Source organism: Mobula hypostoma, chromosome 13 (assembly GCF_963921235.1).
Source record: "Mobula hypostoma chromosome 13, sMobHyp1.1, whole genome shotgun sequence".
In the NCBI taxonomy this organism is placed as follows: domain Eukaryota; kingdom Metazoa; phylum Chordata; class Chondrichthyes; order Myliobatiformes; family Myliobatidae; genus Mobula; species Mobula hypostoma.
This window is the reverse complement of record NC_086109.1, coordinates 14,079,115-14,102,496: the sequence shown is the minus strand read 5'-3', so window position 1 is coordinate 14,102,496 and position 23,382 is coordinate 14,079,115. Positions and strand designations below refer to the sequence as shown.

The window sequence follows — 23,382 nt, the reverse complement described above, 5'->3', positions numbered from 1 at the left end:
CCCCACAGATGCCACATGACCCCTTGAGTTCCTCTGGAAGGCTGCTTGTTGGTGCAGCTTTTCATTAGTCACTCTGCTAGTGCCGAGTACCGTTGGTAGTTGGGTCATAATAAAGGGACAGATAGAGCTTCAATCAATGAAAGAGATTACCAGCATTCATGCTCCTTACCAAGAAGGTTGGGCAAGGGAAGGATGAATAAAGCAGTCAGATTAGAATAATCCTTTCACACAGGTCAGTCAAGATGGCGCCGAGGTGTGGTCTACGTCAAGGTTGAGGCTCAGACTTGGGTGTTTTTTTTTTAGGATCCTAGCGATGGTTTCGGGAAATGACAGGAGAATTTGGGGTCAGGTTTGGGTTTAGGCAGAGATGTGGAGGCAGTAGAGGTTCGGGCAGAATCTCGGCTTCCACTCTGCGCTTAGAGTTTGCAGGCCGGTGTGAGGTGGACGTGTGAGGAAGGACATCCACGGACAGGTATCGAGCTGATGAGCACTGCGGTCGAAGACCAATGAGAAGAAGGACTGGTAACACCCTAGTCCGGCGAGACCCTCCCAGGTCGGCAGTTCCCGGGACTGGAGGTCCTTGCGGGCCAGAGAGCCTCTCGGTACGTGACTCGGCGAATCTGGAGTCCGAGGCCTGGTAGATTGTGGAATTTGGGAAGGGGAGCACACACCAATCTTCATTAAGTAGTCAGCAGTAGCAAGTGTGAGCAGCTTCGAGTTCCTGGGCGTCAGCATTTCAGATGATCTATCCTGGGGCCAACATGGTGATTCCATCATAAAGACAGGAGGCCTGTGGTGAGTCTTCATTAGGAGTTTGAGGCCACTCTAGCAGATTTCTACAGCCATACTATGGAGAGCATTCTGACTGGTTGCATCACTGTCTGGTATGGAGGTTCCAATGCACTGGATTGGAAGAGGCAGCAAGGAGTTGTGGTCTCAGCCGGTTCCATCACGGCACAAGCCTCCCTATCATTGAGGACATCTTCGAAAGGAGGTACATCAAGGCGGCAGCATCTGTCATAAGTACCCTCACCATGGAGGACATGCCCTCTTCTTACTTCTGCTGTCAAAGAGGAGATACAGAAGCCTGAAGACACACACTCAATGTTTTAGGCACAGCTTCGCCATCCGATTTCTGAATGGTCCACGAACTGATGAACAACATCTCTTTTGCACTATTTACTTACTTCATTTCTCATTGCATTTTAAAATTTTTTAATTCCTTGCTCTGTACACCTCCTGCAAAACAATAAATGTTATGACACATGTCAGTGACAATAAACGGGATTCTAATTCCCTGCCTCACTTACCTGAGAGTGTGCAGGGCTCGGCCCTGGCGTCCTCCTGGCTCCAGGGGGAGTTGGCAACAACTGCATGTTATAGTCACCTGGCAGGTGGAGGGGGAAAAAAAATCAAATCGAAAATTAGAACTTGCCTAAACAAGTGATGGAGACCCCAGACAATCAAACGTTAAAATAAAAACTTCATCAGCTCTGCATTCTGTCTTCAATTCTCTCCACTTTTGAAGACACCAAGTGAAACCTTTCTGAGCAAAGCCAACCCCCCCAACCTCTGTAGTTTACACCATACCCACCGACTCAATTCCACCATCAAGTGAGCTCTGTAATCTCCAAACATTCGCTTAGGAGAATAAAACAGAGCCGTGGCATATCCAGTGACTGTAAAGTGGCTGGTAAAATGGAAATGTGGAGATTTTGAACGTTTGGCCAATCTGTTAATGAAGGGAGTTAATACACACTTCAGATAAGCTGAAGACTTGTAAAGTCTTCTGTTCCGCCCCACCCCCAATGTTTTATCTTCTGGCTCATGGTGGGGTGGGGGGGGCACTATAAATCATTCTGTGGCCATCAGGGCAGAGTTGGAGGAAGTGGGGGATTGAGACACAGAGTCATATAGTTCGAAAACTGTCCCTTTGACCCAAATAGTCCATGCTAACCAGGGTTCCCATTTAAACTTCACTTGTCCTATATTCTTCTAAGAATATAGGAAAAATGGAGTTTAAATGGGAACCCTGGTTACTGGGACCCCAGGTTACTAACCTGGGGTCCTCAGTTAATGATAAAGATCCATGGCATAATAAATATTGGGAACCCCTTTTCTAAACCTTCCTATCCATGTACCTGTCCAAGTATCTTTTAAGTATTAACATATCTGCCTGAACCAATTCTTCTGGAACCACATTCCATGTATGGAACACCCTCTAGGTTAAAAAAAAGTTATCCCACAGGTTCCTATCAAATCTCTCCCCTCTCTCCCTAAACCTGTGTATTCCAGTTCTTGATTCCCTTACACTGGGGAAAAGACTGTGCACATTTACCCTATCTATGCCCCTATGGAACGGACGTTAGTTCTGGCCTGATATCCTTTGCCCATCAGTTTTATGCTGGTTTAACTAGTGTAGTGATTACTTGAAAATAAACCAAAACCACTGAGAGAACGGGTGTGGGAATTGATACTGTGTGACCTGCTTTCAAGTAACTGAGTTTCAAGTCAAAAAAAAGTACATTCGATGCTTTATTACGAAACCAACAAATATGAGCGATCTTGCAGCGATAAAAACTCATGAAACTAAAACTAGCGATATAGAGAAATAAGAGTAACTAGTGTTCAAATTAGTGTAATTTGCAAAATAAATGGTCAACAAAAAATATCATGCCCCGCTCACTCCCTCAAGCTAAACTGAATCAACTAACTTACACAAAGCGTGAATTCGAAACTGTACTCGTTCGATTCTACCATGCCCCAACCACGTGACAGATTACCCATAATAAACACACAACACCAAATACAATACAGATACATGGCTCCTACAACTAGGTTTTATTCGGATGAAGGTCTTTGACTTGAGACAGTAACTCCTCTTAACACTGTGATCTGACCTGCCAAATATTCCCAGCGTTTTCTGTTTTTATTCTCACTGTGACAAAGGTGACAAAGTCCTCAAATGTTTATACACACACACACAAGCGCACAAACACACACCTACATACACATGCATGCACACACACACACTTTTTGCATAGTACATCACTCCAGGGGTGCCCACAGGATCACCACTAACCAAGTACTGAGAACAGATTGAGCAGATTGGTTTTAACAGGCAAGAATGAGGGGCAAGGAGGCAGGATGGGACTTGGGTTGCTATAGGATATAGGGGATGTACAAAAGGCCAGAGATGAGAGAACGTGCTCCAGCCAGGTTTTGGCATATCGAACCACATTTAAGCCCGGGCTGAGAAGTGACAAATTACTTCTGTACCATGGAAATGCTGGGCTACGTCCGTCCCCAACAAAAAGGACTCTAGCTCCCTACCACTTCCATTCATTAGCTGCCAGGTATACAAAATTATCATGGGCATAGATAGATAGGACAGACAGTAGGAAACCTCTTCCTGTAAATGAGGAAGGAATCTGAGGTGGATTTCGTATCACATAAAGGGTACTTGGACTCTGGAATGCACTGTCTAGGTGTGTTTCACTGAATTTCATGAGCTTCTTTCTATATCAGTACATGAAATTCCAAGGCATAGAAGGCTTCAACCAAGAATTGGTCAATAGGATTAGTATTGTGTGGTGGGGTAGATGTATGTCTCTACCAAAGGAGATGTAAGGTGCTTTCCCGCTAGCCTGCAGGTTACTCTGAGGCAAAGTGTATCACTTGCTTAGCCCCCCCCCCCCACCGATCAGGGTCCATGAAGCCATGGGAGCAGGTGGTGGATGGCCGTACGAGCAGCCAGTGCACATCACAAGTCCTGGTTATGCCAGGCAGACAATCTCTGAAGTGTATTGATAACGGTTGGGGTGACCCGTCTTGTAAAGACACTGCCCAGAAGGCGGCAATGGCAAACCACTTCTGCAGAAAAATTTGCCAAAAACAATCATGGTCATGGAAAGATCTGTTTGCCCACGTTATACAACACGGTGCATAATGATGATAGATTAATATAGAACCACCTCCGACTCCTGACTCACCATCCCACCCTTCAAAACCCATCTGCTCACCTTTCTTTGTTCTCAATGCTTGGTTAGTGGTGTCCTGTCAATGCCTTCGAAGCAATTTACTATGCAAAAAGACGTGTGTGTGTGTGTGTGTGTAAAAACTTCATACAACTGACTTTACTGTATGTTCCAAAGGATATAATCTTAGCCTAGTTGCACAAACATGAGAAAGTCTGCAGATTTTGTGTGTGTTGCTTTGCCTAGTTCAATCTTTTTAAACTTAAAAACCATCAGCAAAGACAACATCCTCCATATCCTCATTTCTCTTGAGTACTCAGAACTGAACACAATATTCTAGATGGGATGATCCTGGAGCCTTACTCAGTTACAGTACCTGCCTCAGTTTCACGCAGCAACAGTCATGTACAGTACAATTATTGATTAGACGGCTGAACATCCATTCTCAATGGAGATTACCTACTAGTGTCAGGCCTCTGTTAAACCAACAGCTCCACACGAGATCAGAAGCTACTTACCTGGCTTACAGGAAAGCCCTGGCTGCATTGGGAGACCCATCTGGGGATCACTGGTGACAGGGAGAGGCTGAGGACTATGAGGGAAGGCTGGGATCATCACAAAAGGCAGGTTAACTTGCTGAAAGGCAAGATATTCCATGTTTAATTAAATTGTAAATATATTGCAACTAATAATTTTGCAATAAAGTTACACAATAATCAATGCCACTGTTGATAAAATACTGAAAAACTACATTTCTGAAGTCTATAATCATCTTAGCAGGAAGCACCAAACATCACATCACAGCTAAAGAAAGTATTGGTTCTGCTGTGTTCACCGACAGAATGGTGCCACACGGACAAGAGTATCCATTTTCTCCATCCATAGGGCGGGGTTTGTCCTTGATGATCCTGCCTGCGTGGTACTTCAGGTCAAAATTAGCCTTGCTCAGATTTGCACTCGAGGGAAAATGAGTCCAAATTCAGATCAGTCAGAATGTTATTGAATGGTGGAAGGTGCAGGTGGGGTCCTGGTTTCTGGTGGAAGACATGGTTAAAACTGACTTTTCTTCTCCCCGAATGATCACTAGGGAATCAGGGAAGTTCGTATGACAAACCAATGGTTGTAGGACCAGGGCTGCCAAGACTTGCTTTCCATTCCTAGTTTCGCTGGTTAACTGCATTTAAATTTGCCGTGATGGGATTTGACACCCATTCACTTGGTCAACTGGATTACCAGCTCATTACTATGACAGCACAATTAATACTATCTCACTATTTTTGCTCTCCTTTTTCAGAACTAATTGAATTGAACTTATATATACATACAGTACTGTGCAAAAGTCTTCGGCGTGTATATATAGCTAGGCTGCCTAAAACTTTTGCACAGTAATGTATTTGTCAACGTGGAGCGGAGAGCGAGTTTATAAATCCAGTGGGAGCAAAGGATGTTGGGAATGGCCAGGGTGAAGCTCCGTGGGAGGGGTGTGGGACAGGTGGCAGAGGAGTGCTGGGGGGGAGGGGGAGGGTGTGGCATGGGTACAGACACACCTAGCCATGAGAGACCAGGCAAGGTAATTTGATTCCAAACAATTGGTTTATTGAGCATAACAGAATGTCTCTCTGGTGCTTCCTTCTCCCTCCCCTTTCCCAACCATGAATCCACTCTCCCTTCCCACTCTCAGTCCACAATAGAGACCCACATCAGAATCAGGGTTATTATCACTCATTTATGTCATGAAATTTGTTTTTTTTTGCAACAGCGGTACAATGCAATAGATAAAATTACTCACAATACTGTGCAAAAATCTTCAGCTCCCCGCCTGTGCACGTGCCTGATTTTTGCACAGTACTGTGTATTCCATTTTTGTGTATTGCTCTCTCCTGCTGCTGCTAAACAACAAATTTCAGTGATAATAACCCTGATCCTGATTCTGTTATTGTACAGAATTCTTTAACACAGGTCACTTGATGGATCAGAAACACGGGAGAATCTGCGGATGCAACACACACTAAATTCTGGAGGAACTCAGCAGGCCCTCTCTCACGTTATCCCCTCCGTCTGGTGCTCCTGCCCCTTCCCTTTTTTCTAAGGTCTTCTATCGTCTCCTCTCAGATTCCCCTCCTCCAGCCCTTTATCTCGTTCATCAATCAACTTCCCAGCTCTTTACTTCACCCCCACTGTCTCTCCCAGTTTCAACTGTCACCTGTCACCTTGTACTTCATTCCCTCCCCCTACCTTCTTACTTTGACTTCTTCCCTTCCTTTCCAGTCCTGATGAAGGGTCTCGGACCAGAACGTCGACTGTTTACTCTTTTTCATAGATGCTGCCTGGCCTGCTGAGTTCCTCCAGCATTCTGTGTACGTGACACCTGATTGGTATCTCATCATAGAGTGAAGTGGTCTTGATTAAATGGTTCAGATTGGAAAGTTAGAAGTAACTCTTTATTGGCAACTCTTTGTAAGTATCAAATCACAGGTAGCATTAATGCCACGAGCATCAGATAATCCCAGGGTGCAAGAACTCAGCAAGATCTACCAGGGAAAGTAGTACAGCCCTATATTTCATTGTAGAGTTGGTAGATGATCTGGTGGCGGTTAAGTGATCTTTGACTTTATTTAGCTCTCTCTCAACAACGGATCCTGAAGCAAATCGAAAGGAAGTCTCGTAGAACATGGTATGGGCCTACTCCATGATAATCTCTCACTCCTACACAGCCCATAACCCTCCACTTTTCTTTCACCCATGTGCATATCTAAAAGTCTCATCAATGTCTCTAACGTATCAGCCTTGACCATCATCCCCAGCAGTGCATTCTAGGCACTTACCTTATGTAAAAAACCTGCCTCTGACATCTCCCCTAAACTTTCCTCCACTCAAGTTAAAAGGATGTTATCTGGTATTAGCGATCTCCACCCCAGAAAAAGGAACTCTATCTACACCAATTATTACCTTTCAAGGTGTAGCTCATCCTCCTTCACTCCAAAGAGAAAAGACCTAGGTCTCTCAGCCTTTCCACATAAAACATGCTCTCTAATCCAGGCAGCACCCCGGTAAGTCTCTCTCTAAAGCTTCCACACTCTTCCTATAATGAAGTGACTAGAACTGAACACAATAGCCCAAGTGTGGGCTAACCGGAGTTTTATAGATCTGCAAATTACCTCGTGGCTCTTGAACTCAATCCCCTGACCAATGAAGGCTAACATATGCCTTCTTAACCACCTTATCCACAACTGTGGCAACTTTAAGTAACAGATGAACAATGGCTGTGCATTAGATCAAATGGACAGGAGGCTGAAAACTAAGGGAACTGGAAACCCTAAAATTTGTGGTCAAGAGGCTCATCAGACTATAGATTCCAGCTTGCAACATACAGAAGCATTACCTGCATGTTCCATGCAGGGACTGTCTGGCTGCAGGACCAGAGTTTGTGGACGGGTGCCCAGGGTTCTGCGACTTCCATTGTCTAGAGTGCTGGGAGGTACAAAAGGTGTGTGGAAGCCTAAACGAGATGCCCATTCAGCAGTTTCTCGGGGACTCTTGCGTCAAGCAGTTACTAGCTGGTCTCTTACCTGAATCTGCTGCTGGAGAAGGTTAATCTTGTGCTGCTGTTGGATGAGTTGCTGCTGTTGCCTGGCGATCTGTGATGGAGGAAAAAAATTGAGATTTTACCTCTCAACGGTTTAGCAAAGTTGGTTGAGGCATATACACTAGCAGGATACTCAGGAGAACCTGCGTGTCACTTCAAAAATCTGCTGTGGGATTCTGACCAAGGAAGTACAAGCCTTTGCGGATTCTGTGGGGGCCAGAATAGATGAGGACTAGAGGCCTTATTTCCTGAATGACGCTAGTAAACCAGGCTCCTTTTTCCCTTGGAAAAACACCTTCCTCCCCCCTTCAAAAAGAGGGGGGTCCAGCCTAGAGTCAGCCAATTCCATCTGCACAAGTAGTATCTACAGTTTACTTGCATTGTTATTATGTCACTTTTTTTCTTGCTCAAGGCACTGTGTAATGATTTTACCTCAACAGTATGCAAGACAAGCTGTCCAATGTATCTTGGTATATGTGACATTAATAAACTAAAGGCAGTCTTCAAGAGATGGGACAAGAAGGCAGCATCCATCATCAAGGACCTTCAATCCCCAGGACATCATCTCTTCTCATTACTACCAGCAGGGAGGAGGTACAAGAGCCTGAAGATGCACACTCAAAGTTCTACGAACAGCCTCTTCACCTCCAGTATCAGATTTCCGAAGATTCACGATTCAAATTTACTTATCACATGTACGTCAAAGTATAGAGTGAAATGCACCATTTGTGTCAACAACCAACATACCTAAGTGCCGCCATACACGCTGGCACCAACACAGCACGCCCAACATTGCTTGGCAGAGCAACACAGAACACAACAAGAATGGTCCGGGAATCCACGGACACTACCTCACTATTCCTCGTTTGCACTCATTTTTAATTGTAACTTATAGTATTTTTACGTCTTGCACTCTCCTGCTGCCACAAAACAACAAACTTCACAATTTATGTCAGTGTTAATAAACCTGAGACACAGGGCAGATGTTCATAAGACCAAAAAACACGGAAGAAGAATTAGGCCATTCAGCCTGTTGAGTCTCCTCAGTCACTCCATTACGGCTCACTTACTATTCTCCTCATCTCCATTCTCCAGCTTTCTCCCCGTAAACTTTGATGCTCTTACTAAAATTGAAAGATAGGATGGGTTAGAGGGACCAAGTGGCCTACTCTTCTCCAATTTTATTTAGCTGGTGTCTGTAGAGCACCGAGCCCGTAGCAGATCACAAGGTTCACCGACTTTCCCCATAACCCAGGCAACACATACAAAATGCTGGTGGAATGCAGCAGGGCAGGCAGCACCTATAGGAAGAGGTACAGTCGACGTTTCGGGTCAGGACCCTTCGCCAGGACTAACTGAAAGAAGAGCTAGTAAGAGATTCAAAAGTGGGAGGGGGAGGGGGAGATCCGAAATAATAGGAGAAGACAGGAGGGGGACGGATGAAGCCAAGAGCTGGGAAGTTGATTGGAAAAAGGGATACAAGGCTGGAGAAGGGGGGAGTATCAATTTCCCCCGGGATCAATAAAGTATGACTATGACTATGATCATCGGACGGAAGGCCTTGGAAGAAAGAAAGGGGAAGGGGAGCACCAGAGGAAGATGGAGAACAGGCAAGGAGTTATTGTGAGGGGGAAAGAGATAAATAAATAAATAAATAAATAAATAGGGATGGGGTAAGTCGGGGCAGAGGGGCATTAACAGAAGTGTTTGCGTTCCCCATAGCCTATTTTCCTTTCATTCCCATCCTTGTTCCCTCAAAATTTTACCATCCATCTAACCGCGAGACACTGTACCCTGACTAATTATCCCAAAAACCTGCCCATCTTTGGGATGTGAGAGGAAATTAGAGAAGGTGGAGGAAATGCCCCGTGTTCACAAGAGACTGTGTGGACTCCACATCGGGAACATCAGAGGTCAGGATCGAACCCGGCTCTCTGGCACCGTGAGGCAGCAGCCCTACCCACTGCGGCACTGTGCAGATGCTGTAAATCTGAAACAAAATCAGAATCTGCTGGAAGAACTCAGCAGATCAAGTAGCATTGATGGGAGGAGAAACAGGTCGATGTTTCAAGGTTGAAGAACCCTCACCAGAGCCTCAGCTTCAATTCAGACATCGACCACACCCTTGTTGACCTCGCTCTCCTGTGGCTGTCTTTCATTTACCTGCTCTTGCTGCTGCCTGGCTAGTTCCATTTGCTGCTGCTGCTTCTCAAACAACATGGCTGCCATGTTCTTCTGCTCAGCGTGAGCCGTCAGTAGTTGCTCCCGGAGGCTAGACAGCTGGTTTATCATCACCAGCAGCTGCAGCTCCTTCTCCGCCAGACTCTCTGCCGTTCCTGGCCAGTCCAAAAACAGATACTAATTTAGTCAGAAAAAAAAACTACTATGGAGAGCACAGAAGCTTGCCAGAATGATTTTTAATAAAGAAGCACCCATTTGAAAGTTACCCAGCTCTAAGCCAGTGTTCCCACTGATGTGGTTTCATTTAGAAGTTTATCTCCAATAATATTGACATTGTTTTAAAACAGTAATTTTATTCATCACTTCAGGTTATTTTTGCTAAACAGTTTTAGCTTGCCCAGGAAGGACCATCTGTTTTAGCCTATCTGCTGTGAATTGTACTTGTGAGATTCCTGTCCCCATCATATTTACATAAGTACCTCTGTCTTTAAAATGAGTTTGGCCTGAAATTCCCAGTTAAATGACCCATTTTAGGTTTACAACTGCTTAATGAGTCATAATTATTCATGACGAGCTCATAACACTGCTTTTGCATTAGGTGATCAAGACCTTTGCCATCCCGATGTATCTACAGTTTAAACTCTGAGTTCTGACAGACATCTCTTCATTTGGTGGAATGGCTATGGATTCCATCTTAGCTCAGGTTATGGAAAGGTTTACAACTGCAGGCACAATGTTTCCTGAAGACAAGTCAGGCATCAAACAAACGTTATGCCCCTTAACTTGATTAACCTGAATCAGCCATCATTTTAACAGTGGGTAAAGTCAGTCAATCCTCATTAACTTAACCAACATGGCTTACACCCCAAGATTAGCATGGGCTTTCAATGGGAGACTCTGAAGTTTAATTACTACCCAAAAGTGTGCAGTGGGTGGAAAATACTTGGATCATGTACACAAGACACAAGCACGAGAGTGTTCGGTGTGTCTGGATATTACAAGTTTCCCTGCACAAACTCTGACCACGCTCTGCATTTGTCACCAAGATTTCAACGACAACACCTCACTTCTGATGCTGCCTGCTGTGCTGTGAATTCGACCATTTGCTTAACAAATGAAAAGCTCCTTCTGTTTTCATGTGCAATGAGAAATCCCAGGCTTTCCCGGGATACCGCGTTGCTAACCAGCAGTCGATTTCGGCTATTCAAAAGCAGTCGTCTGACACATCCACAGGAGGGACAACGCAAGGTGTGGAGATTGCAGTCAGTTAAATTGCGGAGGCTAGAGAGAAACAGACAGCCCACTGCAACAGGAAGGTGTAGCACGAGCACTGACGTTGTACCTTTGATATCTTTGCTGTTCAGTGAACACTTTTCCAGCAACTTGTCTTTCCAGTCGTTGGACAGTAACTTCTCAATATTTGGCATAACTGCAGAAGAGCGAAAGGGACAACCAGTTAGAGAACTACTGGACATAAATTACAATCATGCAGCTAGTAGACACCAGATCAATCACAATGTCTGGTGCTGTCTGTGAGGACTTTGCAGGTTCACTCTATAACCATGTGAATTTTCCTCCTATATCCTCCTACACCAGGGTAATAAGTTAATTGGCCACTGTAATTTTTCCCTATTGTGTGCGCCAAGGGAAGAACCTGTGGACTATGTGGAAGAATAAATAAAGGAGTTGATGTAGGATTAGAGTAAATGCATTGAAAGGTCTGTTTCTGAGGTGAATTTCTCTATAATTCTAGATCAGGGGTTCCCAGCCTGGGGTCCACAGAGCCCTTGCTTAATGGTATTGGTCCATGGCATAAAAAAGGTTGGGAGACCCTGTTCCAGACATTCCCTGATGCATTAAACTTCTCCGAGATGAAGGGGCAGAGAGGGGGAAGATGTTACAAATCTGGTTCAAGGTTCAAAGTAAAGTTTATTATCTGAGTACATACATGTCACCACATACAACCCTGGGATTCTTTTTCCTGCGGGCATTCTCAGCAAATCTATAGAATGGTAACTGTAAACAGGATCAATAAAACAGCAAGAGCTTAGAAGACAACAAACTGTGCAAATGTAACTATAAGTAAATAGCAATAAATACCGAGAACTTGAAATAACAAGATAAAGAGTCCTTAAAATGAGATAATTGGTTACGGGAACATCTCAATCAATGAGTATAGTTATCCTCTTTTATTCAAGAGCCTGATAGTTGAGGGGTAGTAAATGTCTTGACTCTGGTGCTGTAAGTCCTGAGGCACTTGTACCTTCTACCTGATGGCAGCAGCGAGAAAAGTGCATGGCCTGGGTGGTGAGGATCTCTGATGATGGATGCAAGACACACAAAATGCTGGTGGAACGCAGCAGGCCGGGCAGCATCTTTAGGAAGAAGTACAGTTGACGTTTCGGACCGAGACCCTTCGTCAGGATGATAGCTGCTTTCTAGGCTCATGGACCTCTGGTTTCCCTCTCCTGGATCTGGCTGACATTGAGTGAGAGGTTGTTGTTATGACACCACTCAGCCAAATTTTCAATCTCCCTCTCGTATGCTGATTCATTACCATATTTGACACAGCCCAACAAAGGTGACATCAGCAAACCTGAATATGGTGTTGGGGCTGTACTTAGCCACACGGTCAAAGGGAAAATAGATGTTCCAAGTACCTGACCACATGTCTTTGTAAAGAGTCCATGGTGGCATGTCCTGATGAGGGGCGAGGTGGATGGCGAGCGGAGTTCTCTGCACGTCATATTGCTAGGGACACTGGAAATGACTGGAGCCAACTCAGCATCAAAACTTGCCTGACAGCTGCAAGCCATGAAGGGCAGTGGCTGGGATCCCAAAGGATCATGACTCGTCCTGTCAGTCAACAGATGATGGTCAACCTTTTCCTTTCCCAGGTCACGCCTTATTCTTTGGGCACAAAACTTGTGGCAACAAGTGATTTGCATCAGTCAGAAAGGAGCAGACCTTGGGAGTTCACAGGAAAAGTGGAAGCATCCGGACAATGGAATGCTCGCCCAAAACCTGAAGGGGAGGGTGTGGCTCCAATCACACTCAAGTAACGCAACATCACTCAAGCTGGGTCAAGATCCTCTCAGGCAGCTGCAGTGAATGCTACCTACAATATGTACTCTGGCCACCCTGCAAGGCTCCTTTGACAGCCCCTCCTAAACCCGTGACTTCGACCACCAAGAGGGGTTGCAGATAAAGAGAAAATGGCAGCATCTGAACCACAGGCCTTCCTAATTTGGAAATACAACATTCGATCCTTCATCATTGTTGTGTCTAAACCCCGGAACTCTCTTTCCATTTGGAATGGGCACACCTTGGCCAGAAGGATTGCAACAGTTGCAGAAGGTGGCTCATTCTCAGAAGCTGTAAGGATAAACTGCTGACAACCAAAAGTTATCACAGATAAATAAAATAAAAACCAGCAACTCATGTAAGTTTCTTGAAATTCAAAGAGTTTCCTGAGGATGTGGTATATTACTGACCTTGCTCACAGCTCAGGGACATTGCATTCAAGGCTTATGTCTTCACACACAATTTGGATGGGAATAAAGCCAACCTTGATTGCATTGAATCATAATATTTGGATATCCTACTGTGAAAATCTCAGTATAAAGGCTCAGTCTATCCAGGTTTTCACCCATTCTCTGCAGATATAGCTTATGAATAGACTAAATGTCATAGCTCCCCATATGAGCAAAGGTATTCAAAAAGAACACAAAATGATAGTGCTGCTGGGGGGGTGGGTGGGCTTTCAGATTAAATCAAAAGTTGGGGAACCATGGTGTGTGTTATCACTATAATCAAGGGTTTTAAGTTGGGGTAACAAGTATCTTTTCTCTTCTCTTCCTCACCCTCCAACATTAGCTGGACGTCTGGTTGTCGTGACCATCTTCTGCCTCTCCCAGGACTCGAGGGCGCAAGTTATAGGGGGAAGTTGGGCAGACTAGGACTTCATTCCTTGGAGCACAGGAGACTAAGGAGATACTGCATAGAGATGTATATGATCATGAGGGGCTTGGACAGAATAGATGCACACAGTCCTTTTTCTCCCAAGAAAAAGGAATTAAAACTCAGAGGACGTACTGTAGGTCTGAGGTGAGAGTGAGTGTGGACAGATTTAAAAGAGACCTGAGGGAGAACGTCTTCACAAAGAGCAGTGGTTCCCAATCTGGAGTCCACAAACCCCTTACTTAATGGTACTGGTCCATGGCATAAAAAATGTGACAGAGGATGGTGTGTACGTCGAATGAGTCTCCACAAAAAGGCATTGAGGAAGGTAAAAGACATTTGGACAGGTACATGGACAGGGAAGGTGACAGAGACTTGGGCCAACTGCAAGGAAATGGGACTAGAATTGATGTGTGTGTTGATCAGTTTGGATGGGTTTGGCCAAAGGTCCTGTGTTACTCTCCGACTTTATGACCATTCTTCAGTGGGACGGTCCACCTGTCAAGCAGATGTCTTCCTCAACCCTTCCCTGTGACCGAACAGTTTGTGCATGTGTGTGTGGTGTGGCTGGATGGGTTTCAAGGACACTGAGGCAGTGCAGGATATGAGGAGGAGAATAGTTAAGCCAGTCCCGTTTAGTGGCTCCACAATGCATCCAGTTTGGGATAGCATTCCCAAGGATCTATCAGGGAAAGAACTGAGTCATAAGGGAGCAGATGCCAGCTAAACAGCCCACTGATACTCTTTTGGGCCCAGACACTTCACCAAGTCTGAAACAGCGACTGCTTATTCCCCTCCATAGATGCTGCCTGACCTGCTGAGTTCCTCCAGCATTTAGTGCGTGTGTTGCTGTGCATTTCCAGCATCTGCAGAATCTCCTGTGTTTATGCTGAAACCCTCGTTCTTTCTGCCACAGAACACTGCAACCAACACTTGAGGAACAAGCTGAAGATGAAAGATATTCTGTAACCCCAAATAGCTGCAGAAGCCCAGCAGAAGAATGTTTCCCTGCCACAAGTTCGAGCAGTCTCATGCATTTCTATAATAGGGTCTTGGGCCTGAACTCACCCTCTGTTAAATTCTTGGTGAAATCCATTCTCTCCAGGTTGCTTAATGCAATGGTGAACGTACTGTGGTCCTGGTGGCCATCGTCTCTCGGTGAGGATGAAGCCTGGCATTGCAAATGGAGGAATTTAGTTAGTTTGCACTCAAAAGGGCACAGACTTTTACTTGGCACTAATGGAACACAAGGTCCGTGCATTGTGCCTAACAGCTCAACTGGTTGAACATACTTGCCATGTGAAACACTTCCCGACAGACAACTGTAGAGCAAATAGCATTTGTCTACAAAGGGGGTGCGCATAATCCAGAATAGAAATAAAAGCAATTCACAGAACAACCATAAACCAGGGTTCCCCAACCTTTTTTTTGCACCACGGACCGGTGTAATATTGACAATATTCTTGCGGACTGGCCCACCCGGTGGGTGTTCAAGTAGGGTTAAGCTCACCTCAACATGTCTTTTACAGTTAGGGTTGCCAACTTTCTCACTCCCAAATAAGGGACAAAAGTAGCAGTCAAATCCCGGGACACCAGGAAAGACTACCATGACCATGAAGCCTTGCGCGGGCACCTGTGTGCGCATGTGTAACGTACGCATGCGCGTACATGCAGATTCCCCCCCCCCTCACAAATCGGTTTGGCCTTCATCTTCCCGACTATACTGTATGTACATTATTTCTACTTTATATAGGCTGTGTATTTATCATATCATTCATGCTTTTACTATATGTTAGTGTTATTTTCCGTTTTATGTGTTATTTGGTATGATTTGTTAGGTTATTTTTTGGGTCTGGGAATGCTCAAAAGTTTTTTCCATATACATTAATGGTACAGTAATTGCTTCTTTGCTTTACACCATTTCGGCACAAAAGGTTTCAGAGGAACGCTGTACCTTAGCGGGGGAAATATGGGACAAACCAATTTAGCCCAATATACGGGATGTCCCGGCAAATACGGGACAGTTGGCAACCCTATGTTCAAGTTCAACGGTGCGTGACAGGGAATGAGGAAAAGTGCAGCCGACTCGTATTGTTTCCTCACGGCCTGGTAGCACCTGCTCTGCGGTCCAGTACCTGTCCGCGCCCTGGTGGTTGGGGACCGCTGCCATAAACTGTACACAATCCATAGGCAACACCAGGTCTGTTCGGTTAATTTCCCAAACAGTGGCAACATTACCCAGGGAGCTTTACACTGAGAAACAGCTACCGGATGAGCCAGGAATATTTCAGGAAGGTCACAGTATGGAGCAAAAAAAGAGCATGATGGCAAGGCTGAAGGGAAAATGTCCTGGGATGGGGAACAAAAGGAGTGTGGGAGGTCACAAAAAGGGGGAAAGCATGGGCGAGAGGGAGGGAGAGAGGGGAAGATCCAAAGGTTTGCTTCCTGACCACTCTCCCTGCTGGAGTTTGCTTGTCTGGGTTTTATTCTGCAGAGCCTCTTCATAGTTAAACTTACACAGTGGACAATATCCGCCTGCATGATTCATGATTCGTGCTGTTCAGAGGTAAGTGGGAATGTATTCCCACTTGGTATTTCTCAACCTCATCACGTACGAAGCGCCAGTAGCGCTATAGTCTTTACTCCATAACTTCTGTCGTAAATGCACCTTGTTATTTGTTAATTCATTTGTGGCAATATTGCTTTCTGTGTTCTGTGAGAGTTATCTGTACTGTGTTGTGCACTTTGGTCTGGAGAAACGCTGTTTCATTTGGTGGTGTACATGTGCATGGTGAATGACAATAAACTGAACTTGAACTTGGAGAGTAGAAGACAGAGGTTGATTGGACGGCAAAAAGTGAATGAGATCCACAGCACAGGTTGTGTTACTCCAGAACAAAGTGAAAAGATCTATCATCTCCCACAGCTCTTACAGACCTCCCCACCTTCTACCACCTCTTATCCTGCCACTAAAAATGATGCAAGCAACTGGGGAATTGTTGTAAAAGCGCATACATGTACTTGTGAAGGTTACCATAAACTCAGCTTTGATATTAAAAGTTTGGCATGTCTATGGATCATTGTAAAACAAAAGGGACCAATGTAGAATTAGTGTAAATGGTTGGTTGATATTTGGTACTGACTCAATGGACCGAATGGCCTGTTTCCCTGCTGTATCTATGACGTCACCCTCTCCATGGCGCCTGGTTCATTACGTGTTCCCGGTGATCACCTTTCAGCTCTCTGCAATGTTTCCAAAAGGTCCAGACTGCACTAAGCAAGGCAGGCAAGACTGCTCTGATGCTGACATAACCATGGGACTTGGGGTTGATGTCCTCTAGGAGTAATAAGAGCGAAGAAAAGAGCTAGAAAAATTACTGCTGACCCCACCCATCCTAGTAGTCACCAAACTGCCAACAGGGAGACATGATGTCCATCACCACCAGGACTACACGTCACCGTCAAAGCTTCTTTCCTGTAGCTATCCAGCTTCCAACACCCTAATTGAACACCCGTTCAATGGTCTTTCCTGCTGTCTTTGTTTTATTGATAATTATTTAGCCTGCCCATATATTCACATTTAAATTTGATTATTGATATTTGTGCTAATTGTTGATTGCTCACAGCTGTATGCACTATTGTCTTGTAAACTGCTGGCTGCTGTCGTGTTGCCTGTTGCGGTATTGTCCTGTGTTTTATGCTTGACACCTTACCACAATCAATTCTGGAATGTTTCACACGCTGGCAAGAAAGCGATTCTCATTCTGAAAAGGAGGATCCCATTGCAGTAAACTTTGCTTTTGAGGATTATATTGAGAACAGCCATGAATATCATTTCTTCCTTACCACATTCAAAGGCTTCCATTCCCTGTTCCCCGTGCATTCCAATTCTAATTTACACGGCAACACAGCCTGATGCCAAATGTGACTACAGGTTGGGAGAACACACGAGAGACAACACCTTGCTTACTTACTTTTTGGGATGTTCTTCTACACTGCAGCTGCAAATCCAGGCAATGGCCTGCAGACTGGAGGCACCCATTCTTACTGAGGCCTCAATTATTGAGGAGGTGGAATGAAAGAAGAAAATTGCAGTAAGAAGAAAAAAAAATGGAGAGAGAAAGAAAAAAAAGTTAAAACACCATGAGGATGGTAGAAGATAAAGCAATGAGGAAAAAAAAAGCATCAACTTTGCTTCAAGCAACGAAAAATGTTCCATTGATATTATATACCACAACCTTTCAAAAAAAAACTGAGGCGTTAATTCTTATTGGTAGATAGACCAATTGACATTGATTCAAAAACAAGAGAGGAAAAAAAAAACTCGGCTTTAGAATTTGTTGGAACAACTCAGCTGGCCGGGAAACACGTGAACAGAGAGAAAGAGAGTTAATACTTCAACAAGCAATCTGCCAAATGATCTTAGTAGGGTGAGCAGCAGCTGGGGAGGGAAAGGAACTGCCAACATTTTGGGTCGAAATGCTGCATCAGCACCAAGCGCAGCCTGACAGTTCCTTTACCTTCCCGTTCCGCAAACCGCACCCCCCCCCCACAGGTGCTGCTTGGCCTACTGAGTACCTCCAGCAGGTTGTTAGTTGCTCCAGATTCCAGCATCTGCAGCCCCTTAGCGTCTTGTGTCTTTAGAGCTAATATTGTATCTGAACTGGTAAAAGTTAGGAATGAAGCGCATTGCAGGGAAAGGGCTGGGAGAGCGGAGTGGGATACCGCATAGAGAACAGGAGGGATGGGGTGCGGACCAGGACTCAGTGACTCAGTATAGTAGGGCTACTGGCCGACTGTCAGAGGGAAGGGAGAGACAGGAGACTGTAGAAGCCAGAATCTGCAACAAAAATCAAACTGCTGGAAGAACTTAGTGGGCCAAGCAGCATCTGTGGAGGCAAAGGGGGGAAGGGAGGTTGAAATTTCAGGTTGAAACCCTGCAGCATCTGTTTGCCTGCTGAGTTCCTTCAGCAGTTTGTTGTTTTTTTGGTCTGACTGGGTGATTAGGGCTACTGATTAACAACAGCTATGTCTGAAAGAAAGAGGAGTAAATGGGAGGCTATAAACCCAATCTGAAGAACAGAAATGGTAACGAGAGGGGAGAGCAAAACAATTGTTGCCAGTTATATCAGATCTTTTTTTCCTCCGATTTATTCCTTCTCCATTCATAGCTTTGCTGTGCTTTCAGTAAATCTCACCTGTTCTTCACCCGATCACAATTCTATTTGTTCTCTCTGCCTATCGCCCCCTCTTGTCTTTGCATCTCATTTCGTTTCTAACTTTTTACCACTTACAAAATTTAGATACACACACGGAAAACGATGGAGGAGCTCAGCAGGTCAGGCAGCACCTATGCAAAAGAATAAACAATCTGAGTTTCGGGCTGCAGTCGTTCATCTGCATCATTCCTGAAATGTTGACTCTTTCTTCCTTTCCATAGATGCTGCCTGACCTGCTGAGTTCTTCCAGCATTGTGTGTGCGTGTGTGTTTGTGTTACTTTAGATTTCTAGAAATGCTTGTGGTCTACAGTTTAGATCCTCTCTTCATGGATTCTGATGACCCAGTGAGTATTTCCAAAATTCAATAAAAATGAATGTCAATAAAAAATTTCCTCATGACCATATTTTAAAAAATTGACTTTACATTCAAAATGTTAAAAAATTTAAAAAATAACGACAGAAAAAAACGTTCAAATTAAAGCAAACAAGATTTTCTTATAAAGGTGATTACAAAAAGAGAATCCAGGACATTAATCTGCCGTGTCCTGGATAAATGAGATGAAACTCCTCTTGCAGCCTGAACAGCCTGCTTCACATTTGTAGAAATAACACGCCAAATAATTTAAGAAGAATGGCAAGACTCTGCGGAGAGATTTATCAAGCTGCAGAAGGGAAGGGAAATCCACTAGTAAGCCAAGATCAGAAATAATGAGATTAATTTCCTCAGCGCAGAGATGGTTAAGGGGGCTGTTCACAATTATCAGGGGTGATGACAGATTTGCAAGCTTAAGTTCCCATCTCCCTACCTAGCAGGCAGAGTGATGGTTGTATCAAATGGATGAGGGTCAGTTGCCAGGAGACTTGGATTAACGTATAATGCTCTCTGTGGGTTACAAATGCCGGACGTACAGGCACTTCCAGATACAAGCAAGCTCTCATAATGTTAGTACATTTAAAAGTCCGACGTACGTACATAATTTGGTTCCTATGTATGGCAGGACTGGTATAATTCTTCCTCCAGTCTTAGCTATTGTTCTTCCTTATCAATCTTATGTACCTTTGATGCCATTCAGTACAGCATTGTGGAGATTCAGCTACTATATCTTAGATTTTTGTGTATTTTCCAACTCGCAAACAAAGTCAACCTTAATGATGTTGGTAACAATGGAACCCTTTTGTTAACCAAGGAAGGGCTGTAATTGCAAGATCAGTCGCTACAATGACCTGCAGTAGCTGGAGGAAATTAACTTTTAAGAAAGGATGGATGCTTGAAAAGGAGACTCTCTTGCTGGGCTGTAAGCTGTGAGGAGGCCGCGTGTGCGCAACTGGGTGGGCTCTTTCGTGTGGTCAGAGAAGACCCAGTGGGTGCAAGATAGCACTGCAGCGTTGCGACTCCTTGCAGGATCCCTCATTACTTCTATTATTCAACTCAACTGACTTTATTACTTACAGCCTTCACATACGTGACGAGTAAAAATTTTCACGTTATGTCTCCGTTTAAATGTGCAATGTCATAAATAGTATGTACAACAAGGACAGCCAGTCTAGCATAGAAATACGACTGTATCAGCATGAATTAATCACTCTGATGGCCTGCTGGAAGAAGCTGTCCCGAAGCCAGTTGGTGCTGGCTTTTATGCTGCGGTACCTTTTCCCGAATGGTTGCAGCTGGTGTCAATGTATTATATTTCTTCTACCCTTTCAAATCCAAATTCTCTGTCGAATCAAATAACCCACTCACCCCAGACTTCCTCTCTTCTCCCCTCCCCCATCGGGCAGAAAATACAAAAGCCTGAAAGCAGGCTCAAGGACAGCTTCTATCCCACGCTTATCAGACTCAGGAGCAGACATCTTGCATGATAAGATGGAGTCTTGACCTCACAATCTACCTCATTGTGATTATGGTCTTCATTGCCTAACTGCACTGCACTTTCTCTGTTCTTTATTCTGCATTCTGTTATTGCTTTACCTCATTCTACCTCGATGTGCTGTGCACTGATTTGATCTGTATGAACAGAATGCAAGCCAGGCTTTTCACTGCATGTGAGAATTATAAACCAATAACCATTACCAAGTAACTCCCTCACACAACATGGAACTATATACTATTTACTCTGCTTTTTAAAGATGGGGCATATCGTTCCAACCCAGCAAGCGACTGTTAAAGCCATTCTGCAGAAACATTTTGTTTAACTGGCAAATCACGGCTCAATAATGCAGCACTTTGAACAAACCTGTGAAATTTCTGACTCTGCATAAACTGACTTCGAACTAACTTGGCCCCAAACAAGTGGCCAACATCGCAAAAAAAGCTTTTTGGGTGACTTTCCAATTTAGACTACATTCACACCTTCAGCTACTGACATGAGGTGGGTTCAGACTTTGGAGACTGGATAAAGAGTTATCGCAGTGCAAAAGAAAATTATCACAAAGGGTGGTTCTGCTGGCAAATTGAACACAGTCGCAGTAAGCCAGGACCTGAAGACAAATGATCAATGTTTTAGAAACAGCTTCTTCCCCTCCATCATCAGATTTCTGACTGGACACTTCCCAACACTGTACTCCAGTTGCCACCTCTTTGCCCATTCTCCAAACCTGTCTAAGTCCTCCTCAGCCTCCCTGCTTCCTCAACACCACCTGACCTTCCACGTATCTTTGTATTATCCACAAACTTGGCCACAAAGCCATCAATTCCGTTATCCGAATCATTAACATATAACATAAAAAGAACTGGTCCCATACCGACCCCTACAGAACACCACTAGTCACCAGCAGCCAAACAGAAAAGGCTCTCTTTGCCTCCTGCCAATCAGCCAATGCTCCATGTATGGTCATACACTTTGGCAGAAGAAATAAAAACGTGGACTGTTTTCTAAATGGAGAGAAAATTCAAAAATCCAAGTTGCAAAGGGACTTGGGAGTCCTTGTGCAGGATTCCCTAAAGGCTAATTTGCAGGTTGAGTTGTTGGTGAGGAAGGCAAATGCAATGTTAACATTCATTTGGAGAGGACTAGAACGTAAGAGCAAGGAAGTCATGCTGAGGCTTTATAAAGCACTGGTCAGACCACACTTGGAGTATTGTGAACAGGTTTGTGCCCCTTATCTAAGAAAAGATGTGCTGGCATTAGAGAGGGTCCAGAGGAGGGTCACACGAATGATTCCGGGAATGAAAGAGTATGCTATGGGGACTGATTGATGGTTCTGGGACTGTACTTGCTGGAGTTTAGAAGTACGAGGGGATATCTCATTGAAACCTATCAAATATTGAAAGGCTTAGATAGAGTAAATGTGCAGTAGATGCTTCCTATAGTGGGTGATTTAAGGACCAGAGGGCACAGCCTTGGTATAGTGGACATCCATTTAGGACGGAGATGAGAAATTTCTTTAGCCAGCAGGTAGTGAGTCTGTGGAATTCATTGCCACAGACAGCTGTGGAGGTCAGGTCATTGAGTATATTTGAAGTGGAGGTTGATAGGTCTTTGATTAGTCAGGGTGTCAAAGATTATGGGGAGAAAGCAGGGTAATGGGATGAGAGGGCTAATAATAGACTACTAGCCAATCATCATATCACTCTTACTAATGATCTTGGGAATTATAAGTCTGGGAGTGTTGTTCAAAGCGCGAAAGACATTGAAAACATCAAAGGAGTGTCTAAACTAGCACTTCAATCTACAGATTATCTTATAAAACCAAAGGAGATTCAAGAGCCAGCAATTTTGAGTAGACTTCTGCAAAGACTCAGCAGTAGCCAGACTGTACTGGGAGGTGACTGTGATTCTTTAGACCAGGGGCTTCCAACCTGGGGTCTGCGGACCTTTCAGATAATGGTAGGGGTGGGTCCACGACATAAAAAAGGTTGGGAACCCCTACACTGATCACAGTGTAGGTCACAGGATTACCTTGACTGCTGATTCTGGCAGCGTCCTGTGTGCAGAGCCAGGAGAAGTTAACAATAACTGCTCTTCTAAAGTGTTTAATTCCTGGATACCTATTTATAATATATAATACCTGGATAAAAACAGAGTGCTCAACAGCTACTGACTGCACTGTGTTGACAACCAAAATTGTGAATAACTCTTAGTCGTCTCAGTTGTGGCATAATTGTTATAAAAGCTAAGAGACTTGCTTTTATCTAAAGGCATCTGAAAGTAGCTTACAGTTCAAAGTTCAAAGCAAATTTATGATTAAATTATGTTATATGTCATGGCACGTGGCCAAGTGGTTAAGGCGTCGGTCTAGTGATCTGAAGGTCACTAGTTCGAGCCTCAGCTGTGTCAATGTGTTGTGTCCTTGAGCAAAGCACTTAACCACACATTGCTCTGCGACGACATTGGTGCCAAGCTGTATCGGCCCTAGTGCCCTTCCCTTGGACAACATCGGTGGCGTGGAGAGGGGAGACTTGCAGCATGGGCAACTGCCGGTCTTCTATAGAACCTTGCCCAGGCCTACGCCCTGGAA

General features: G+C 44.5%; 1 protein-coding gene across 1 annotated transcript in view; it reads right to left on the bottom strand.

Moving 5' to 3' along the window:
- Positions 1–23,382, bottom strand: part of LOC134355443 (transcription factor SOX-13-like) — a 224,782-nt gene that overhangs the window by 31,665 nt on the left and 169,735 nt on the right. Inside the window, exons 3-8 of the mRNA XM_063065317.1 lie at positions 14,773–14,875; positions 11,087–11,173; positions 9,727–9,899; positions 7,547–7,615; positions 4,496–4,613; positions 1,311–1,387 (exon numbers count right to left, since the gene is read on the bottom strand). Of these exons, the coding sequence (XP_062921387.1) occupies positions 1,311–1,387; positions 4,496–4,613; positions 7,547–7,615; positions 9,727–9,899; positions 11,087–11,173; positions 14,773–14,875 (627 nt within the window). The remainder of the gene's footprint in view (positions 1–1,310; positions 1,388–4,495; positions 4,614–7,546; positions 7,616–9,726; positions 9,900–11,086; positions 11,174–14,772; positions 14,876–23,382) is intronic.